Genomic DNA, 18,631 nt, shown 5'->3' with positions numbered 1-18,631 from the left:
AGGAAAACAGATTTCCCATCCATTTTCTAGAGGAATTTAACTTAAAGGGAACCTTAGAATGTTTCTGAAAAAACAAAGAAAAGGAAAACTTCACTCTCTCAAGGTGTGGCAAAGGTTCTAAGCTGCCTCCCAATAGTTATTTCTTCTTTAATCCATGGTAATAAAAACCACCCCATTTTTAACTAGCTTTTTAACTAGCTTTATAATAGCTTTATAATAGCTTTATAAGATAAAAGACTACATTTCCCAGGGCCCACTGCAGTTGGCTCTGACCATGTGACTAATTTCAACCAATGAGGCACACAGGTAGGACTTTGGCCTAGTAGCTTCCAGGGAGGTTTCTCATGCTCTCTTTCTTCATCATCACCTCCTTCTTTTTGCTGGCTGGAATGTGGATGTGATGGCTGGAATTCAGGAGCCTCCCTGGTTCGGGAGATCACGTTTGGGAATGGAGCTCCACATTAGGAAGAAATAAACTTTCTCTTGTTTCTCCCGCCGTTAGCCTCGCTGTCTTGGTCACCGCTAAAGCCGAGGCTCTCACATAAAGGAGATATGTTATTCAGATCTCACCTTCTCCACATCTGTACATCCTCCCCGCTTCTTCCTGCCTCCTTCCCTGGCCAGCACAAACCTCAAGCATCTTCTCAACCCCAACCCTGCCCAGAGGGGTCACTCCCAGTCCTAAAAATAATAAAATTGCAAAGCAGTTGCCTGGGAACATGGTCACCGACCTGTCCAGCCAGTTCCTGCTCTAACTTCAGAGGTACCTGGGATTGTGCATCTTTTCTCTGACCTTTTTTCCAGAGCTCAGACCCACCCTCTGCAGGCCTGCTCTTAGTAGCATGTCTTGAATGTCCCAAACAGGACGACTGTGTGCCACTTTCCCGGCTAGACGTTTGGCAGACATAGAAAGTTTCACCCCTTAAGACTGGCATTAGGCTGGGCACCAGTGGCTCACACCTGTAATCCTCACTATTCAAGAGGCTGAGATCTGAGGATCATGGTTCAAAGCCAGCCTGGAGTCCTGCTGTGATGAATCAGATACCCCCGAGGGCCTGAGAGGTTTCCATGGACAAGGCACCTGACAGTGCTGCTCTCATGGAGTGCTGGGCAATCAAATGACGTCACCTTCTAGGAATGGGGGAGCAGACGGAGAAGAGGGAGGCTGACAAAGCCAAGAGCGCAGGTCTCCCTGGCTCTGAAACCTGGATGGTTCTGGAAGAATCCCAGGATCCAGCCCAGTTCCCCCAGAGAGTTGGAAGTTTCCTGGGACCGTCGATGGAGCATTAGGCAAAAAATGAGCCCAGAGAGCCATGAGTCCGTCCCTCTGTCCTGATAGACCTTCCCCCTGGAGATAATGATGTGGATGGGAGGAGATGGGAGGAGGCCCAGGGGGCTGGAACTCCCAGGGGATGGGGACCATCCATTTCCTACCAGAGTGGAAAGGAAAAGCTTGGAATTTGGCAGGGGACAGGCTGGCGTCTGTCCTGCCGCTGCTTCTGCCCCCTGAGCCCCTGTCATGGGTGTGATATCGCCCTTGCCCTGGGCTGTTTGCTTTCAGGATTCATGATGAGATTTCCCCCATGTGAAGGCTTTATGAAGACGGCAGGTGCAGGTTCTCAGGCCGTAAGTCTGAGGCGTCAGCGTGTGTACGTATGTACAATCCCCAACACCCAGAACACGTGGCTGGTGGTGGTCCCAAATGCCCACTGCTAGGCACACACCCCTGTGGAGGTCCGAGAAAGCGTCCGGATTCTCAGCAGAGGAGTGAGGCCGGATGAAACTAATGATGTTGTCAGTGGGGTTAATATGAGGAATTATGACATTTGCTTCCCAGAACACATATTCTTATTTTTTTTTTAAGACAAGATCTTGAACATGTGGATAGTACTTTTTTTTAAAGTCACTCGACAACAAAAACATAAAAAGATAGCAGCCATGAGAACATTCTCTCAGATAAAATAAAGGACACAAAATGAAATGAAATGATAGCAACTATGAGAACCTACTGTTAGGTTCCTGGGACATCTAACATTCCAACACACACACACACACACACACACACACACACACACACACACACACACACACGCACACACACACACACACACACACACACACCAGGATTCTCCTTCCACCCCAATCCCATATTGTATTTCACCCCAGCTGGTGACCGCCCATGGCATTTCCTGCCCACTTTCCACCTGTGATCTCTGAGTTCTCACCAGGTGGTCATGTCAGCAGGGAGACCCAGCAGCTGCCTCTTCTTCCTGCCTTCCCAAAGTGGAAAGCAAGGCTGACCCAGAAACAGCAGCCAGAGCCTTGGAGGAGAGGGAGGGGAGGAGACCACATCATCCCAGCCTGACTGTGTGACCACCCCTCCCCCTCCTCCCCCCCCCTGTCCCCGGATGGGGGTGGGGGAGGCAGGTGGTTTTGCTCTCATGACTCAATGTCCTGACTTAGAACTGTGGACACAGAGTCAGTAGTTCATAACCACCGTCTGCGCCCCTGCTCCCTCAGAAGGAGTATGACAAGTGGCCTAGGTTTGGTTCAAACCACTTATTTAGCCACTTAACCAGCTACGTAGACAGACAGGGCAAGTCGTATGGTCTCTGGGTGACTCGGTTTCCCCATCTGCAAAATGGGGTTGGTAAAAGTCTCTTCCTCTTCAATCAGAGGGGTTGTGGGAAGAAAGCACCTGGCCCACACTGGCCCCAGGGAAGCCCATGAATGCCAGCTGTAGTTCATTTCCCAGCTCTGCTCCCCACTCCCTGAGTCTTGGCTTTGAATCGAGAAGCTGGGTGAGAACACGAAGTTCTCTCATCCCTGAATCTCTCCCTTCCAGTTTACTTGGCTCCAAAGGGGAGCCTTGTTCCAGATAGAGGAGGGATCTTTTGGAAGTTTCTAGGTAGAGTTGTGGAGGAGGCTGGAGAGAGAAAGAAGGCGAGGAGAACCTTCTAGAACATACCCTCTGGGACACTTGGCCATAATCCATCCATCTCATCTGCATGTGTGCAAATCCATAGCTACCACGGCACCCACTCCAACCCATCCCCCCACACTCCACACACACACACACACACACACACACACACACACACACACACACACAGAGTGTTAGCCACACCCCACCCCGCCCACTCCAGGACCTTACCCCAGCCCCTGCCTGTCAGATTTCTCCCTCGTGTCAACTCATCCGGCCCCACCCAGCTGTAATTACAGAGAGCATGGAAGATTCTGGGCCCAGCATGATGTCAGCCCCAAGCTTCCAGTGTGGTGAGGTCACCCCAGATCTTTGGGCAGCACGGCGGCCATCCGGATCATGTCCTGCAGAGGGAGCGGGGGTCTCTCAGTCACCTGCTCGGACACGGGACCCAGGAGAACCAAAGCTTCCACTCGGGCCCTGCTACCTCTACCGGCATGCAAGGCTGAGGTTCTGCACCTGCTCCCTACCCGCACCGTGGGTGCTGCTAAAGTATCACGAGAGGATAATGCAACACCAGGCAGAGACAGGAGAAGCAATAATGCCTAATACTTAGGGGCTGCTGTTGTCCCTCTTATTTTTAGCCAATTACCTCACAGGGAGCACCTCCTCCTATCAAAATGACTTCTCCACTCATGATTCATCAAATTCCCCAACACTCCCATTCCACCCATTAGGTGAAAGACGCAGAGCAGAGAGACCCGAGGCCCACAGAGGGGGCAGAGACAACGTCGGAGCTCAACCCCAAGGGGCCTTTTGCCAGAGATTCTTCCTGCAGCACGGAAGAATGGGGGCGTGGGAGGGATCCAGAAAACATGTCCTTTTGGGGACTTGGGTTTCAGAATTTATTTCCTGCCTACCTGCAGAGAGAATGTTGAGCAATTTAATGTGATCATTGGGAACAGTTTTAACACTCTGGGGGTGTGGTAGCACACACCTGTAATCCCGGCTCTGGAGAGGCTGAGGCAAGAAGACTTCGAGTTCCAGGTCAGCCAGAGCCTCCTGCCTCAAAGCTAAAACAAGACAAAGACAAAAGGATCAGAACGAACTAAATGAAGAATGGGTCTGCAGCCCTTCCAAGCTATTTCCTCATCTGCAAAAAGTGCCTTACGAGGTTGGAGTGTTCTGATTTAATATTGGTAAAGCACTTAGCACAGGGCTCAATTCAGAGCAAGCATTATGCAATAATTCAAAGTAGGAAATACAAAAGCACAGACCTCCCCTGTGCCAAGCACTGCCTGGGACCAGAGTCCTGTGCTCCTAATGGCCCAGCCCCCAAGGAGGCCTCTTCCCTCAGGCTTATGACACAGATGGGAATGCAGCCTGGAGATGTCCAGGATTCACGTCATGGCTGATAAAGGTTCTTTGTTGTACCTTCATCAGGTTCCTGAACTTTCCCTGAGGCCTCTCCGTGCATCTTCTTAGGACATCCTGTTTTAAAAAAGAGTAGGTCAGTTTAGCAACGACCTAGCTACTTGGTCATCTTCCATATCTGATAGGTTACTCATCCTTCCCCCATCCTCCACCCCCAATCCTCCACCACCCCGACTCTTCACCCCCCACCCACTCCCAGCTCCTCTTATCTCCCTAGTTATTTTTCAGCAAGAATCCTCTTAAGTTGCTTAGCCAAAAATGTTTCTGTTTTCTTCTCAATTGGAACTTATGTAGTTTAGCTCTTAGTCACTTGATTTTTGTTGTTGTTGTTGTTGTTGTTATTGCTGGTCATGGGGCTTGAACTCCTGTCCTGGGGTCTGTCCCTGAGCTCTTTTGCTCAAGGCTAGCACTCTACCACTTTGAGCCACAGCACCACTTCCAGTTTTCTGGTGGTTAATGGGAGCTAAGAGTCCCACCGACTTTCCTGCCCAGGCTGGCTTTGAACTGAGGTCCTCAGATCTCAGCCTCCTGAGCAGCTAGGACGACAGACGTGAGCTATGGGCACCTGGCTGGCCCCTTGCTTTTCTTCTATCCATTAACAATCCTCCCCCACCACAAATCCCAGTGGTCACTACGCCATCACCACAGCCACAATTTACCATTTGAATACTAATTATACTTCTGCATTTGCTTACCATTCTCAGAGGCTGGTGACGTTGTAAGCCTCCGAGAGTCGGGACTCCAAATTAAGGCCTCCAGACCCACTGAGCTCTGTGTCTTTTTCCTTACGTCTCTCCTCCCAGTGTCGGGGGAGGTAGGATACAACACAGCGGCCCCTGGGGAAGGTATTTCCAGAGGGTGACATGAGCCCTAGGCAAGGCAGAGGGTTATTAATAGCTGGGCTTTAGTGCCCAGCTTCAGGAGGATACTCCCCCCTCCCCCCTCCCGGGGAAGGGAGGCAGCCGAGGGGAGGAGCCAGCAGAGCAGCTGAGGGGGGAAGAGACTGTCCAGAGAGGCCAGGGCTGGACAAGCAGCAAGCCACAGCCCCGCCCACCCGCTGTCCACCCTCTGTCCGCCCCACCCCCCTGCCTGCCCAGCCCCAGAGCGCAGCTGCCCCTCTCAGCGGATTCTCCGGGGGCTGGTTCATCACCTTGGAATACTCCAGTGACAGGAGGCGTCTGCAAAACCCGCCTCCAGCCCCCAGCAGCAAATAAAAAGAAGGCTCCCAGCCCAGAAGCCAGGAGAAGTTTCTAGGCGCACGTCCCCCAGGGTTATTAAGCTCCTGGCTCCCCTGTAGGCCAACCTCAACGTCTCTGGCTGGACGCCTGGGCGTTCTGGAAGGAAGGTGGTGGCTTGCTGATCTCTGCTGAAGCCGTGTGAAGAGGAAGGGGGAGTCCTCTGGAAGGGGTCACCTTTAGGGGGTCCCTGCCACCCCCCCCAGCTTGGCGTGGACTGTGTGTGACCGTGGATGTTTCTGGCAGAAGAGCAGCACATTTCATCCGGAAGACTCAGCTCTGAAAGCCATCTCCACCTGTGACCTTGGGCAGGCAGCGAGCCTCGGTTTCCCCCTGTGAGCTCAGCAGTCATCATGGCCGATGGTCAGATCCCTTTCTCCTGCCACTACCCTAGCCGCCTGCGCCGAGACCCCTTCCGGGACTCGCCCCTGTCCTCCCGCCTGCTGGACGATGGCTTTGGCGTGGACCCCTTCCCCGACGACCTCACCGCCCCCTGGCCCGACTGGGCTCTGCCTCGGTTCTCCTCGGCCTGGCCCGGCACGCTGAGGTCAGGCATGGTGCCCCGGGGGCCCACGGCCACCGCTAGATTCGGGGTGCCCGCAGAAGGCAGGAGCCCCCCACCCTTCCCCGGGGAGCCGTGGAAAGTATGCGTGAACGTGCACAGCTTCAAGCCGGAGGAGCTGATGGTGAAGACGAAGGACGGCTACGTGGAAGTGTCTGGTGAGTGGAGGGATGGGAGGGAGGGGGGAGGGGGGGACAGGCGCGGACATGGGGGGAAGTGGGGGAGGGTAGGCCTCGGCCCTGGAGAGTCACCTGGACAAAGCTCCCTCAGAGGGGACGAGGTGACAGGCCCCCTGACACACAGGTGACTTCAGAACTCAAGAATGCAGCCCACAAAGTCATCTTCCATGGCAGAGCCCTCCTCTCCACCGGCCCTTGGGGGAGTCTGCGCTTGACACCAGAGGCTGGGGCTTGGGGTGCTGTGACCACCCCAGATGGGGTAACAAAATAGAAATAGAGAAGATTCCATAGGAAAACCCCAAAACAAAATGGGGGCAGGGGGCGGTTATACAGATTGAAAAGACAAAGAAGAAATCAACTTCATTACACTCTGGTGCCACAAGCCAGGTGGGGGAGGGCTGGGTTAGGACTGAGGGCCGCGGACCCTGCTCCTCAGACTCAGTCCCCAAGAACCCCCTCCCCTCACCCCGCAGAAGGAAACTGAGGCTGCGGAGCAGAGCGCTAACTCTCTGCTGGGCACAGGTAACACCTCCGCTTCTACAACAGTCCAGGGAGGTGGGTCCTGTTTAGCGCTCCCTTTTTTATGCCATGAGAGGAAACTGAGGCACAGGGCAGTGAAAATAACTTCCTGAAGGCTGCCAAGGTGTTCCCAAACCAAGGCTGTTTGAGAATGTGACGATCCGAAGAGAATTGATCTTTCTCTCTCATTCTCTGTTTGTCTGTCTGTCTCTCTCTCTCTCTGAGCCAAGGTTCTGAGTTCAATTTTTTTTTTTTTTATTTCATCTCCAAACGAATCTCCTCCATCTCAAGCAGCAAGGGTGTCTGGCCCCATTTTACAGCCCAGGAGGCTCCCTTAGAAGGTCCAGGCGAGACTGGCCCAAGGTTGTCCCATGAGTCAGCAAGAAGACTTGAGTAGGGTTTAGGCCTGGGCCCAGAGCCTCGCAGTGAGGAGAGCTCCACCTCCCCAAGCCCCTCCCCGCCAGCCTCCAGCCCCCTACCTCCGGTGAAGCCCTTGCTTTTGCTTCCCCACCAATTAAGCCTCTATTACTGAGAGTGTGTTCCTAGCGGAGGCCAGGAAATCAGCCAGAAAATCAATAAAAGCCACGGTAAATAGTGGCTGGATAGATAATGCCAGCAGCCCCCGGGAGAGGGGGCGAGGGTCACAAAGTTGCTCTTGAAGAGGGAAGAACTTCAGGGCGGTGTTTATCATTCTGACACGGGGTGCAGTGTGTCTCGGAGACACCCGGAGGCCACGTGATGATCTGGGGCAGGGGGTGCTGATCAGGGGGTGCCCGAAATTGGCTGCGGAGCCCAGGCACAAGTTCCAAAGAAACCGGCTCGGCCACTCAGAAACAGGATGCAAACTGAGTTCACTTCTGTGTGTTTGTTGATGTGGAAATCCGGGATTCAAATGGCTGCACATTGTAGACTGTAAGGAGTGAGGATTGTTCATTGTTTTGGTGGTGGTGGTGTGTGTGTGTGTGTGTGTGGCACCCAGGGAGGTCGCAATTAATAATAGACAGCTGCTCCTTTTGAGACGCAGGTTCAAAGCCCAGCAGGGCTGTCCATTACCTGGATGTCTACGGACAAGTCTTCACAACGTTGAGCCTCAGTTTCCTTCATCTGTAAAATGAGAGTTGTAATTATCCCTAGTAATTATCCCTCCCAGCCGGCCTGTAGGATTAATCACAAGCCTACCTCCACGCTACCCTGGGGCAGTTTACTGTTTTTCCTACCTTTAATTATAGAGGCTCTCACATAGACTGTCCAGCCTGGATCACTTCTGTGAAGGGGTGCGTGTGTGTGTGTGTGTGTGTGTGTGTGTGTGTGTGCGTGCGTGCGTGCGTGTGTGTGTGTGTGTGTGTGTGTGTGTGTGTGTGTGTGTGTGTGTGTTCTGGGGTTTGAACCCAGGGCCTGCAGTTTGAAGTCAGGGCCTGGGTACTTTCCTTTAGCTTTTTTCACTCAAGGCTCATGCTCTACCACTTGAGCCGCAGCTCCACATCTGGATTTTTTTTTTTTTTTTGCTGAAGATAAGATTTCTCTTGGGTTTGTCTGCCCAGACTGGCTTCAAAGCACGGTTCTCAGACCTCAGCTTCTGTAACTAAGATGCCAGGCCTGAGCCACCAGCACCTGGCTTATTTTATTCTGGCTGTTGTGGTTGTTATCACTATGATTGTTGTTTACTTAGCAATACAGAGCCTCTGTGTGTGCACCTGTGAAAATGGGTCTTTGAACTTAAACAGGATCAAAACACAATAACAAAACCCGTGAAGACTCTTAGAAACCAAGTAGTGACCCCAGCTCCAGATAGCACACCCCCAAATTTCTCAGAACACCCCCAAGAGCTTCCCTTTAGAGAAGAGGTTTCAAGAAGCCAGCCCACAAGAAAGCAACTGGCAAGGGAAGTCAAAGCCTGGCCCGGCGCCTCCTCCAAGCCTGCCCCCCCCCAGCCCCCGCATGGCACCCCACACCTGATCTGAACAGAAACCTCCTCCCACCAGCGTTTTGTGCCCAGCGGGTGTGAAATGCCCACCTGGGCTGGTAGCTTGGGTTCTCGTGGCATTTCCCTACGCGTGCCAGGAAGTCTCTTAACACCAGCACTACCCATTTACACCTAAGGAAACAGAGGCCCAGAGATACCTGTTATCTGCTCCGCTCTTGCAGTCGCAGAGTCTTGGATGACTGAATCCACTTCTGATGGTTTGGTCCTGGCTAACGCTCACTCCCTGCAGGGCCTCGGCTTTCTGGTTGGGAGAGGAGGACCAGGTACCTAGGTGGTAAACGATACTCCCCACGGTGTGGTTAAGATACCTGAGCCATGGATTGAGAGGAGTCCAGAGTTTTGGAAGATTCCAGATGACACAAAATCTCCAGCAGGCCCCCCCCCCCCCAAAAGCTGCAGGAGTTATCAGAGCCTTTGATTTCTCAGTGCAGTTTAGGAACCAAGCAAGCCCTATCTTATCTGACCACATGAGGAGAAGATTTCCACCCTGGCCCGCGATGATCTCCGGCCCCACCCCCACCCTCGCCCTGCAACTACCAGCCAAGAAATTGTTCCCTCTCTGAGGGCTGGCAGCCAGACCCTGGCTTCAGTTGGGACTGAAAAGCCCTGAGGCATGATTCCTGCTCCTCCTCCTTAATCCCAGGGCCTCTGCTGGCCCCAGAAATACCACTTTCCTTCTCTGCCGGGGCCCTGAGCTACAATACCTGCTTCCGGTACAGACTTGTCTCTAAGCCACGGAGGAATTCAGGTGCAGACATGGCCCCAGAGCTTCCAAGGGGATCTCTGTTTGCAAATCATGATTGCTTCCCCCCTACCATTTTTGTTCTAGTAAGTAGTTGTACAAAGAGGTCTCAATTCCATGTTAGGTGATGAGTACAAGGCTTCATGAGCCATGTTAGTTTTGTTTTTTTTAAACCCTTTCTTTACATAGACGTCAGAGCACATTATTGTGTTTTAAATTGATATGTGTTAAATTGAATAGTAAATAGTAAAAGATTTCATCTGTGTGTGTGTGTGTGTGTGTGTGTGTGTGTGTGTGTGTGGTGTGTGTGTGTATGTGTGTGTGTGTGTATCAGTTTTGGGGCTTGAACTCAGGGCCTGGGAGCTGTTCCTGAGCGTTTTTGCTCAAGGATGGTGCTCTACCACTTGAACTACAGCTCTATTTCTGGCTTGGTTTTCTGGTTCATTGGAGAGAAGAGTCTCAGACTTTCCTGCCTGGGCTGGCTTTGAATTGTGATCCTCAGATTTCAGCCTCCTGAGTAGCTAGGATGACAGGTATGAGCCACCGGCTCCAGGCAGATTTCATGGTCACATTTCTATACATGCATAAAATTTGCTTGGATCATATTCACCCTCTCTATAATCTTTGTTATACTTTTTTCCCTCTCTCTTTACAAAATAAAATGCAGGCTGTGAAGCTAATAAGAAAGGCAGAATCACTGGTCCTGGAGCAGGGACTGCTAGCTTCTTGGGGCAGGGCTGGTATTTCTCCAAACATCAAAGTAAACCACAAGTGTCTGTATCCATCTGCACGCAGCAATTTACTCTTTACAGGGTGGACAGGTGACTCACGCTTATTGCACCACCCGCTTGGCATCCACTAAGGCCAAGGAAGAACCGACTGAGGTTCAGAAGAGGGAGGAGATGTGTCAGAAAATGTCAGAGCAGGGCTGCCTGTCCAAACCTTATTTGTGTCTGAATCTTCCAAACTGTGTGACGTTGGGCATGCTAATCAACCTCTCTGATTTCATTTTCCCCATCCACAATCCAGTTCATTCTAAACTCTTAGTGGAAGTCAAGCAATGGATCTTTAGAGCAATAGCAGGCACCAAAAATTCAGAAGCTCCTTGATTTGTTTGGGGTGGGGTTATTATCCCTTACCTGCCCCCCCAAAAAAATCATAAAAGAGGAAGTGGCCATGTAGCTCAAGTGGTAGAGTGCTAGCCTTGAGCTGAAGAGCTGAGGGACAGTGCTCAGGCCTAGAGTTCAAGCCCCACGACCGACAAAAAAAAAAAAATCATAAAAGAAAAACACTCCAAGTCCAAAATATATTCAGTACTTCTGGCAATCGTGTGTGTGTGTGTGTGTGTGTGTGTGTGTGTGTGTGTGTGTGTGTGTGTGTGTGTGTATGTGTGTGTGTGTGTGTGCGTGCGCGCGTGTGTGCGCGCGCCCTGGCACAAAGTCTCTCTGTTTAAATAATAGGGTGCATATTTCATGTAATGTATAGGGTACTGTCCTGGATGTATACACTTGAAAAATAGAAGCATTACAAATCCAGGAGTAAATTTGTTATAATAGTCTCTCTTTCTCCTCACCCTCCATTATGAGTTTCGCAGAAGAGCTGAGTCAGAGGCCCGGCCTGTCCCTGGGTCAGGAGGCCTCTAGGCCTAGGCCTTGGGGAGGGGACTAGAGAACACAGTGCCCTCTAGGCCACGAGCCTGTATTAGAGCCAAGGAGTTGATGTCCCAGAGTTGGCAGAAAAACCTCTCAGAGTGACAGCACATTCACAGAAGAACATGTCCCAGCTGCCAGAAGCTTCAGCTTAGAAATGAATTCCTGTCAATACAGCAGGGTCCTCCCTGCCAGGAATGTGGGGGGGCGGCTTTCCCCCTCCCTGCAGTGGAGGGGTAAACAGAGGCAGGCTTTCCTGAAGGTCCTTAGGAAGGTATCAAGGCTCAGAGATCCTAACATGGGGCTTAGTGATGCATGCTTATAATCCCAACTATTCAGCCAGCAGGGACGCAGGAGTTTCCAGGTCAACCCAGGCAAAGGGAGCAAAACCCTGTCTCAAAAACAAAATAAATACAAAAGGGCCAGGGCTTAGCTCATGTAGTAGAGCACTTCCTGAGCATGTGTGAGGAGGTCCTGGGTTCAATCTCCAGTGCTGGTGGAAAAAAAAAAAAAGGAAAAGAAAGGAAAGGAAGAATAATTGAGTGGATGGGTGGATAAATGCATGGATGTATAAATGCATGGATGGATGGATAATTGGGTAGGCTGATGGATAAGTGGATGGCAGGGTAGATGGCTAAATGGATGGATGGATGGATGGATGGATGGATAATGGGGTGGATGGATGGCTAAATGGATGGATGGATAATTGGGTGGGCTGATGGATAAATGGATGGCAGGATAGATGGCTAAATGGATGGATGGATGGATGGATGGATGGATGGATGGATGGATGGATGGATGAGTGTGGGAGGGAGGGAGGGAGAGAGGGAAGAAGGGTAGGAGGAAGGAAAGGAGACCCACAGTCTGTATAGTGAGGGCCTTCTCAGTGTTAGAAATCCAGTCAGTTCTCCCCAAAGTAGCAGGCTGGCTAAATGCACTACAATATCCATCTTCCTGCGATGGATGGTAACATAGCCACTAAAATCATGTTGTCAACAAAGAGTTGGCAATCTGCAAAAATAATTATGATGCATCAGCAAGAGAGAAGAACATGTCTGAAGCCTAATTCGTAGCATGATCCCATTTGATAAGGTTTTGTAGTGTGCGTGTATACTATATAACATGTATGCTTGCAGCTCTTTTGTTGTTGCTCTTGTTGCCAGTACTTGGATTTGAACTCAGAGTCCCATGCTTGTTTTGCTGATGTTGTACCGTTGGAGCCACACCTCCAGCCTGCCTGTTTTTGGCTGGTTATTTTGGAGATGGGTCTGTGAAGGACTGTTCATCCTGCCAGGCTTTGAACCTCCATCCTCCAGATCTCAGACTCCTAAGTAGCTAGGATTGTAGTCCTGAGCCAACAGTGCCGGGGTTAAGGTGTGTGCCACTGCCCCTGCTCATGGATGTGTTTCTGAGAAACATTGAACAAAATGTCTGTAACACTTTTTTTTAATGTTATTTGTGGCTTTCCCAGGGGAGCGGGGCTGTAGGTGATTCTGATTTTTTTTTTTGTAAACTTATTTTCAACATTTGCTAACATACATATGCATGGGTTTTGCAATCAGAGAAAGTTACTAAGGGAATAATTAATAATTTTAAAAAGTAATTACGAATGCAATCACCTATAAACTGTCAGCTTAAAAAAAATATCAGGACTGCAAAAAGATTGTCGCATGTCACGCGGTTATTTCTGGATTTCAAAGCTCCTCTGAAGGACCAAAGCTTCCCCCTGTAAAAGTGGGACGCCCTGACTGTGGAATGCAGGGGGAGGGAGGGGGAGACACTTCACAGGGGAGCGTGAAAAATGATCGGCCTTAGCAGGCACTAATCCTGTTTGTTTAAAAAGAAATTGGAGCCCTTTCTTTAAAAAAAAAAAAAAAAAGCAGCCAGTGGTTCAAGCCTATACTCACAGCTACTTAGGAGGCAAAATCCAGAGAATGACGGTTTCAGACCAGCCCACGAAAATCTTAGCCAAACCTTCATCTAAATAAATGGGATCCCCAGGTGCCAGTGGCTACTCAGGTGGCTGAGACCTGAGGATCACGGTTCAAAGCCAACCCCAGGCAGGAAATTCTGTGAGACTCTTATCTCCAGTGAACCATTCAAATACTGGAAGGGACTCTGTGGCTCAAAGTGGTAGAGCACTAGCCTTAAGCTCAAAGAGCTGAGGGACAGTGCCCAGGCCCAGAGTTCAGGCCCCACAACCACAACCACAAAAACAAAGGTGGGCATTGTCCAGTCAAAGCCCAGTACCACCAAAAGACACAAAGGAAGAAGACATGGATAAGAAAGAGCTGCCAGTGTGGAGCCAGGCGCCGGTATCTCACGCCTCTTCCTTAGGAGGCTGAGATCTGAGGATCACTGTTTGAAGCCAGACTGGGTAGAAAAGTCCATGAGACTCATATCTCCCATTAAACCACCAGAAAATCAGGAGTGGAGCTGTGGCTCAAGGTGGTAGAGTGCTAGCCTTGAGCATAAATTGGTTCAGGGATAGTGCTCAGGCCCTGAGTTCAAGCCCCAGGACCAGTAAAAAAGGAAGGAAGGGAGGAAGGAAAAAAAAAGGAAGGGAAGGAAAAGGAAAAAGGAAAGGAAGGGAAGCCAGCCCATTTGGACCCTGACTTTGCTGTGATTTCATCGTTTTCCTCCCTGTGTGTTGGGTTGGGGGACTTTTACCCACCTCTCCTGGGAGCTTCCTGGCTGCTCAGGGGAGAAGGGATAGTGGAACATGTAACTATTCACATTTAACCCTCAGCCAGCAAACCACAGTGCAAGCCTCTTTCCTGCCTCTCCCTTTAATTGAGCCTCACAGGTAGCCCAAAGGTGGGCTTACGGGTCCACATGGCAGGCCGGGCCTGAGGCCCAGGTGCTGGGCATCTAGACCACCCCAGAGCCACAGAGCTAAGGGCAGGGCCAGGATCGGAGTCAGATGGACACCCGAGGGATAAACCTGTGACACTCAGCACATGACGCGTCTCTCTTCCAGGCAAACACGAGGAGAAACAGCACGAAGGCGGCATTGTTTCCAAGAACTTCACCAAGAAAATCCAGTGAGTGAATGCACAGGGCGGATCTCAGGGAGGGGAATCTCTGGGGGTGAGGGCCCTGGGGCATAAATCCAGGGAGAAAATGCCGTAGAAAACCGGCAATAGGAGCCCCCCAGGAGAACACAAAGCAAGCCTCCCTTAAGTGCCAGCCAGATGGATATTAACACTCTCCTCCTCCTCCTCCTCATTATTATTATTATTATTATTATTATTATTATTATTATTATTATTATTATTTTGCTAGTCCTGAGGCTTGAACTCAGAGCCCAGGTGCTGTCCCTGAGCTTTTTTGGGTCAAGGCTAGCTCTTTACTACTTGAGCCGCAGCTCCACTTCCAGCTTTTGGGTGGTTGATTGGAGGTAAGAGTCTCACGGACTTTCTTGCCTGGGCTGGCTTTGAACTGTGATCCTCAGATCTCAGCCTCCTGGGTAGCTAGGATAACAGGCGTGAGCCACCGGTACCCGGGCGTGGGACAGCTTTTGGAGTATGGATATTTTGTGATTCAATAATGAAAATACCACAGCAAAGCCAGGGATTTTTCACCCCTTTCCCTAGCATGATGAAGGTTCAGAGAGACTAGCTCACCCGCCCATGCTGTGAGAGTTACAGTCAGGATTTGAATACAGGCCTGACCACCTGCCATGCCCAAGCTCTGCCTTGCGGTGCCAGGCCCCCACTGGAAGGCACGCGGGCCCTGAAGCTGGGTCAGCCTGTCACCAGCAGCTTGAGGGAGGCCAACCCTCTCTGATCCTTGCTTCCACAGTCTGCCTCTAAAAGAGGCTACAAGACCCTCACAGTAGGCTCACTAACTGTGACTCCAGACCCAGGATTACAATTCTGGCTCCCATCTGTCAGGTGCTAGCTGTGTGACTTTGGGCAAAGCAGTTGCCCTCTCTGAACTTCATTTTCTTCTATAGTCCATCAGAGACAGCAATAGTACCTACCCCGCCTCATGTTGATGAGCAAGCAGATGGTGGCTCATAGGTTTCATGATCTTTTTCTATCTTTTCTTCATCAATGCACCACAGTGATACCACTACAATTGTGTTCTCACAATTATAAATTTGTTGAAGTGGGGTTTATTATACATCTCTCTCATATATATATATATATATATATGTGAGTATGTGTGAAAATGTATACATATCTACATATAGACATACATATATGGAAGTAGCATGTATTAGATATATCATATATGTGATATATTTCACCCCATCACCCTCCCATGCTGCCCCCCCTGCAAACACCCCCCCTTTTACTGTCATGTCATGATAATTATTATTGACGATGATGGTGATAATGTCAAGACCCCACATTTGAGCAAAAGCATTCACTATGGCTCCATTATGATGATCTGAAGTTTCAGCCCTTTTCCTGCAAACAGCCTTGTTTCATTCTTCTTTGTGGCTGCATAAAGCTCTGACTGTAGATGGGCCACATTTTCTTGGTCCATTGTTCAACACCAAGGCTGACTCCATAACTTGACTACTTCAAATAACTGGTCTACCTCGGGGCGGGGCTGGGGTGGTGGGGGGTGATCTCAGTCTGGACCCAGACACTCCAGCCATGGCTCCATTTTAAGTGGGGAACTGTTGTGCAAGCAGCCTTTTGCCAGTTTCCAGCGTGGATTCGCATTCCAGCTCAGGCTAAAGCTCCCAATGCAATACGAGTTGAATATTATTATCTCCCCGCTCCCCACCACCCCAAACGAGAAAACAGCTCAGGGCAATGGCACGACCCTCCAAGATCACACAGCTGGGAGGAGCCGGAGCCAGGGGTTCGAACCCAGCGTGGTACGCCACCGCCACCCCCCACCAGATCTGTACCACTGGCAAACACTCGTCACAAATGAACAGCCGTGTTCACGAACAGCTATGGCCAGCAGGAGGGAGGAGTCTCATCTGACACCTCTCTCTCTCTCTGCAGGCTCCCTGCTGAGGTGGATCCTGTGACCGTCTTTGCCTCGCTTTCCCCAGAGGGCCTGCTGATCATCGAGGCCCCCCAGATCCCCCCTTACTCGCCGTTCGGAGAGACCAGCTTCAACAACCAGCTTCCTCAAGACAGCGCTGAAGTCCCCTGCACCTAAGAGGCCAGCCTCGGCCTGTCTTGCTCCTCCCCCTCGCCCCAGGGCTTCTCTGCCTCCAGACTGCATTACTTTAGCTGCACTCAGATCTCCTGCCACAGACACAGACGCCAGGGACCTCCAGGGGCAAGGGGAGAATGAATGACCACAGAGTCCCCGGCTGGCGTAGTACTAGATTTCTCCATCAGAGGGCGCAATCGGAAGGCCATGCTTGGTTGCTGGTTAGGTCAAAGTAACTGGGAGTTTGGGTGGTTGGTTTTTGTTTGTTGTTTTTTAAATTTTATTATTATTTTGTTTTGTTTTGTGCTTACCCCCCCCCGCCTTTCTTTACCTTTTCTATCAGTTTGACACTACTGCAGAGTGTGTAGTTACAAACAGATGAGGACTCAGCATTTCACCTTGCCTCTTGCCTTGCTGCTAATGTAAAGGAATGCTCTCCCTCTCCTCTCCCCCTCCCTCCTTTGCTCCCCTCCCCACCCCTCCCGGGGACCTCCCTAGCACTGGATTCCTGCACCAGGCTCTCATTCCTGCAGGGTTTGGCTAATGGAGCCCATTGGCCAACCTCATGGTGTTTGTTGATATACCTTTGGCCTACAAAGGGTTCTAGATCCATCTCTACCTGGGAACCATCCCCCAACCACGTAAAAGCAAATAGTGCCTTCTGTCCTCTTGCCCCATGTTCATAGCATGCTCCTGGCTCCCAAATTGGCACTCCCCCCATGATTCTGGGAGCCCCTCAGTTAATAGCTAATTCTCTGGCTAGGATCCCCACTTTCTTTTGTCCCCTATGTACGTCAGGATTTTTTTCTTTTTTTAAAACAGAGGGGGCTGTCTCCATACAGCTCTACCAGGAACCAATCAAAGGCCAGACAGCCTGGTAGACAGGCTAGTGATATTGTATGGGTAGGAAGTGTGTATGTGTGTGTGCGTGTGTGTGTATGTGTGTGTGTGTGTGTCATTGTTGTTTGACTTGTGCTGTTGTTTAGGAGAAAGGAACAATGAATAGGAATTATGATCACAAAAATAAAGGAGCTCATGTTCTTAGCTTCCTGTGTTGCCTTTCATGAGTGCATTTATTTGTGTATTTGTCTTTGTGTCGGGACTGGAGCTTGAACTCAGGGCCTCACTTCTCGCTGGGCTCTTTTGCTCAAGGTTAGCACTCTACCACTTGAGCCACAGCTCCCTGTCCCACATTTTGGTGAATAAATGGAGATAAGAGGAGAGATCCACAGGCTTTTTCTCCCTGGCTGGCTTTGAACTGTGATCTTCAGAACTCAACTTTCTGAGGAGGTAGGACTACAGGCATGAGCCACAGGGTTCACCCAGCTCTGGGCTTTCTTTAATGAGAAATTTGCTGTGTTCACCTCGATACACTGCCTTATTCAGGAGCCAGTGTTTGGTAGCTTCAGATCCTAATGCTTCATGGATATCTAATAGCTATTTGGTCTAGCTTCACAAGACATGTAGAGTTGTATGTTCAGGTGTAGATGTTGGAATATTTCCATTTGTTTCCTCTGCCCCCTTAAGAAATGATATCATCATAGTCTACATCATCTACCATGACATGGTTGCAATATGGCTGCAGCTGCTCCAGCCATCCCACCCTCACTGACAATGTATAAGAAGAGAAGGCAGGAATTAAAAAATGAAGAAACAAACCAGTCTTCTCATCTGACTTCTTTTGTCAGTGAGCAAAAACATTTTCTAGAAGCTCCCAATGGACATCCTCTTCAATGAAGGACATTAAATGTAACAGGGTCACATGTCCACCCAGAGATCAAACCCTAGCCAGAGGGAAGAGGGTGGCCACAGTTAGACTCAGATTGGTTTGTCCTGTGAGGCTAGGCACAGTGGCCTTGAATGAAGCAAGGATCTGTTAGGAAGGAGAACAAGAACATAATGGCCCCGAGTCCCCCACTCCCAGTATAAGATCTATGGCTCAGCTCCATGTGGGTTCAAGGGCTCTAGAGATGTCCACAGCACTGTTTCTTTCCATCAGATGTGGCCCCACAGTGTCACACGTGTCACACTTAATTCCCAATCTCTCCCCCCTCCCCACTTCCCTGAGCTAAGTGGCAGAGCAAGAATTCAGTGTTTTGATTGGCTGGGCTTGTGTCACATGTCCCATCCCTACAGCCAATCCTATTCAAGTGGGCCTGAGCTCTTCAGGTCATGGTGAGCGCTCTACTACTTGAGCCACAGCACCACTTCCCATTTTCTGTTGGTTCACTGGAGATAAGAGACTCACGGATTTTCCTGCCCGGGCTGGCTTTGAAC

General features: G+C 50.4%; 1 protein-coding gene across 1 annotated transcript; it reads left to right on the top strand.

Moving 5' to 3' along the window:
• Window positions 1-5,515: 5,515 nt before the first annotated feature.
• On the top strand, window positions 5,516-17,398 carry LOC138808477 (heat shock protein beta-8). The gene is made up of 3 exons (XM_069994750.1): window positions 5,516-6,312; window positions 14,208-14,271; window positions 16,198-17,398. Exons 1-3 carry the CDS (start codon window positions 5,946-5,948, stop codon window positions 16,355-16,357), a joined length of 591 nt encoding a protein of 196 aa, XP_069850851.1. The 5' UTR covers window positions 5,516-5,945; the 3' UTR covers window positions 16,358-17,398.
• The last annotated feature ends 1,233 nt before the right edge of the window (window positions 17,399-18,631 follow it).

Source organism: Dipodomys merriami, unplaced genomic scaffold (genome assembly GCF_024711535.1).
Source record: "Dipodomys merriami isolate MVZ:Mamm:240054 unplaced genomic scaffold, mDipMer1.0.p SCAF_45, whole genome shotgun sequence".
Taxonomy (NCBI): Eukaryota; Metazoa; Chordata; class Mammalia; order Rodentia; family Heteromyidae; genus Dipodomys; species Dipodomys merriami.
This window is presented reverse-complemented; position numbering and strand designations above follow the sequence as displayed.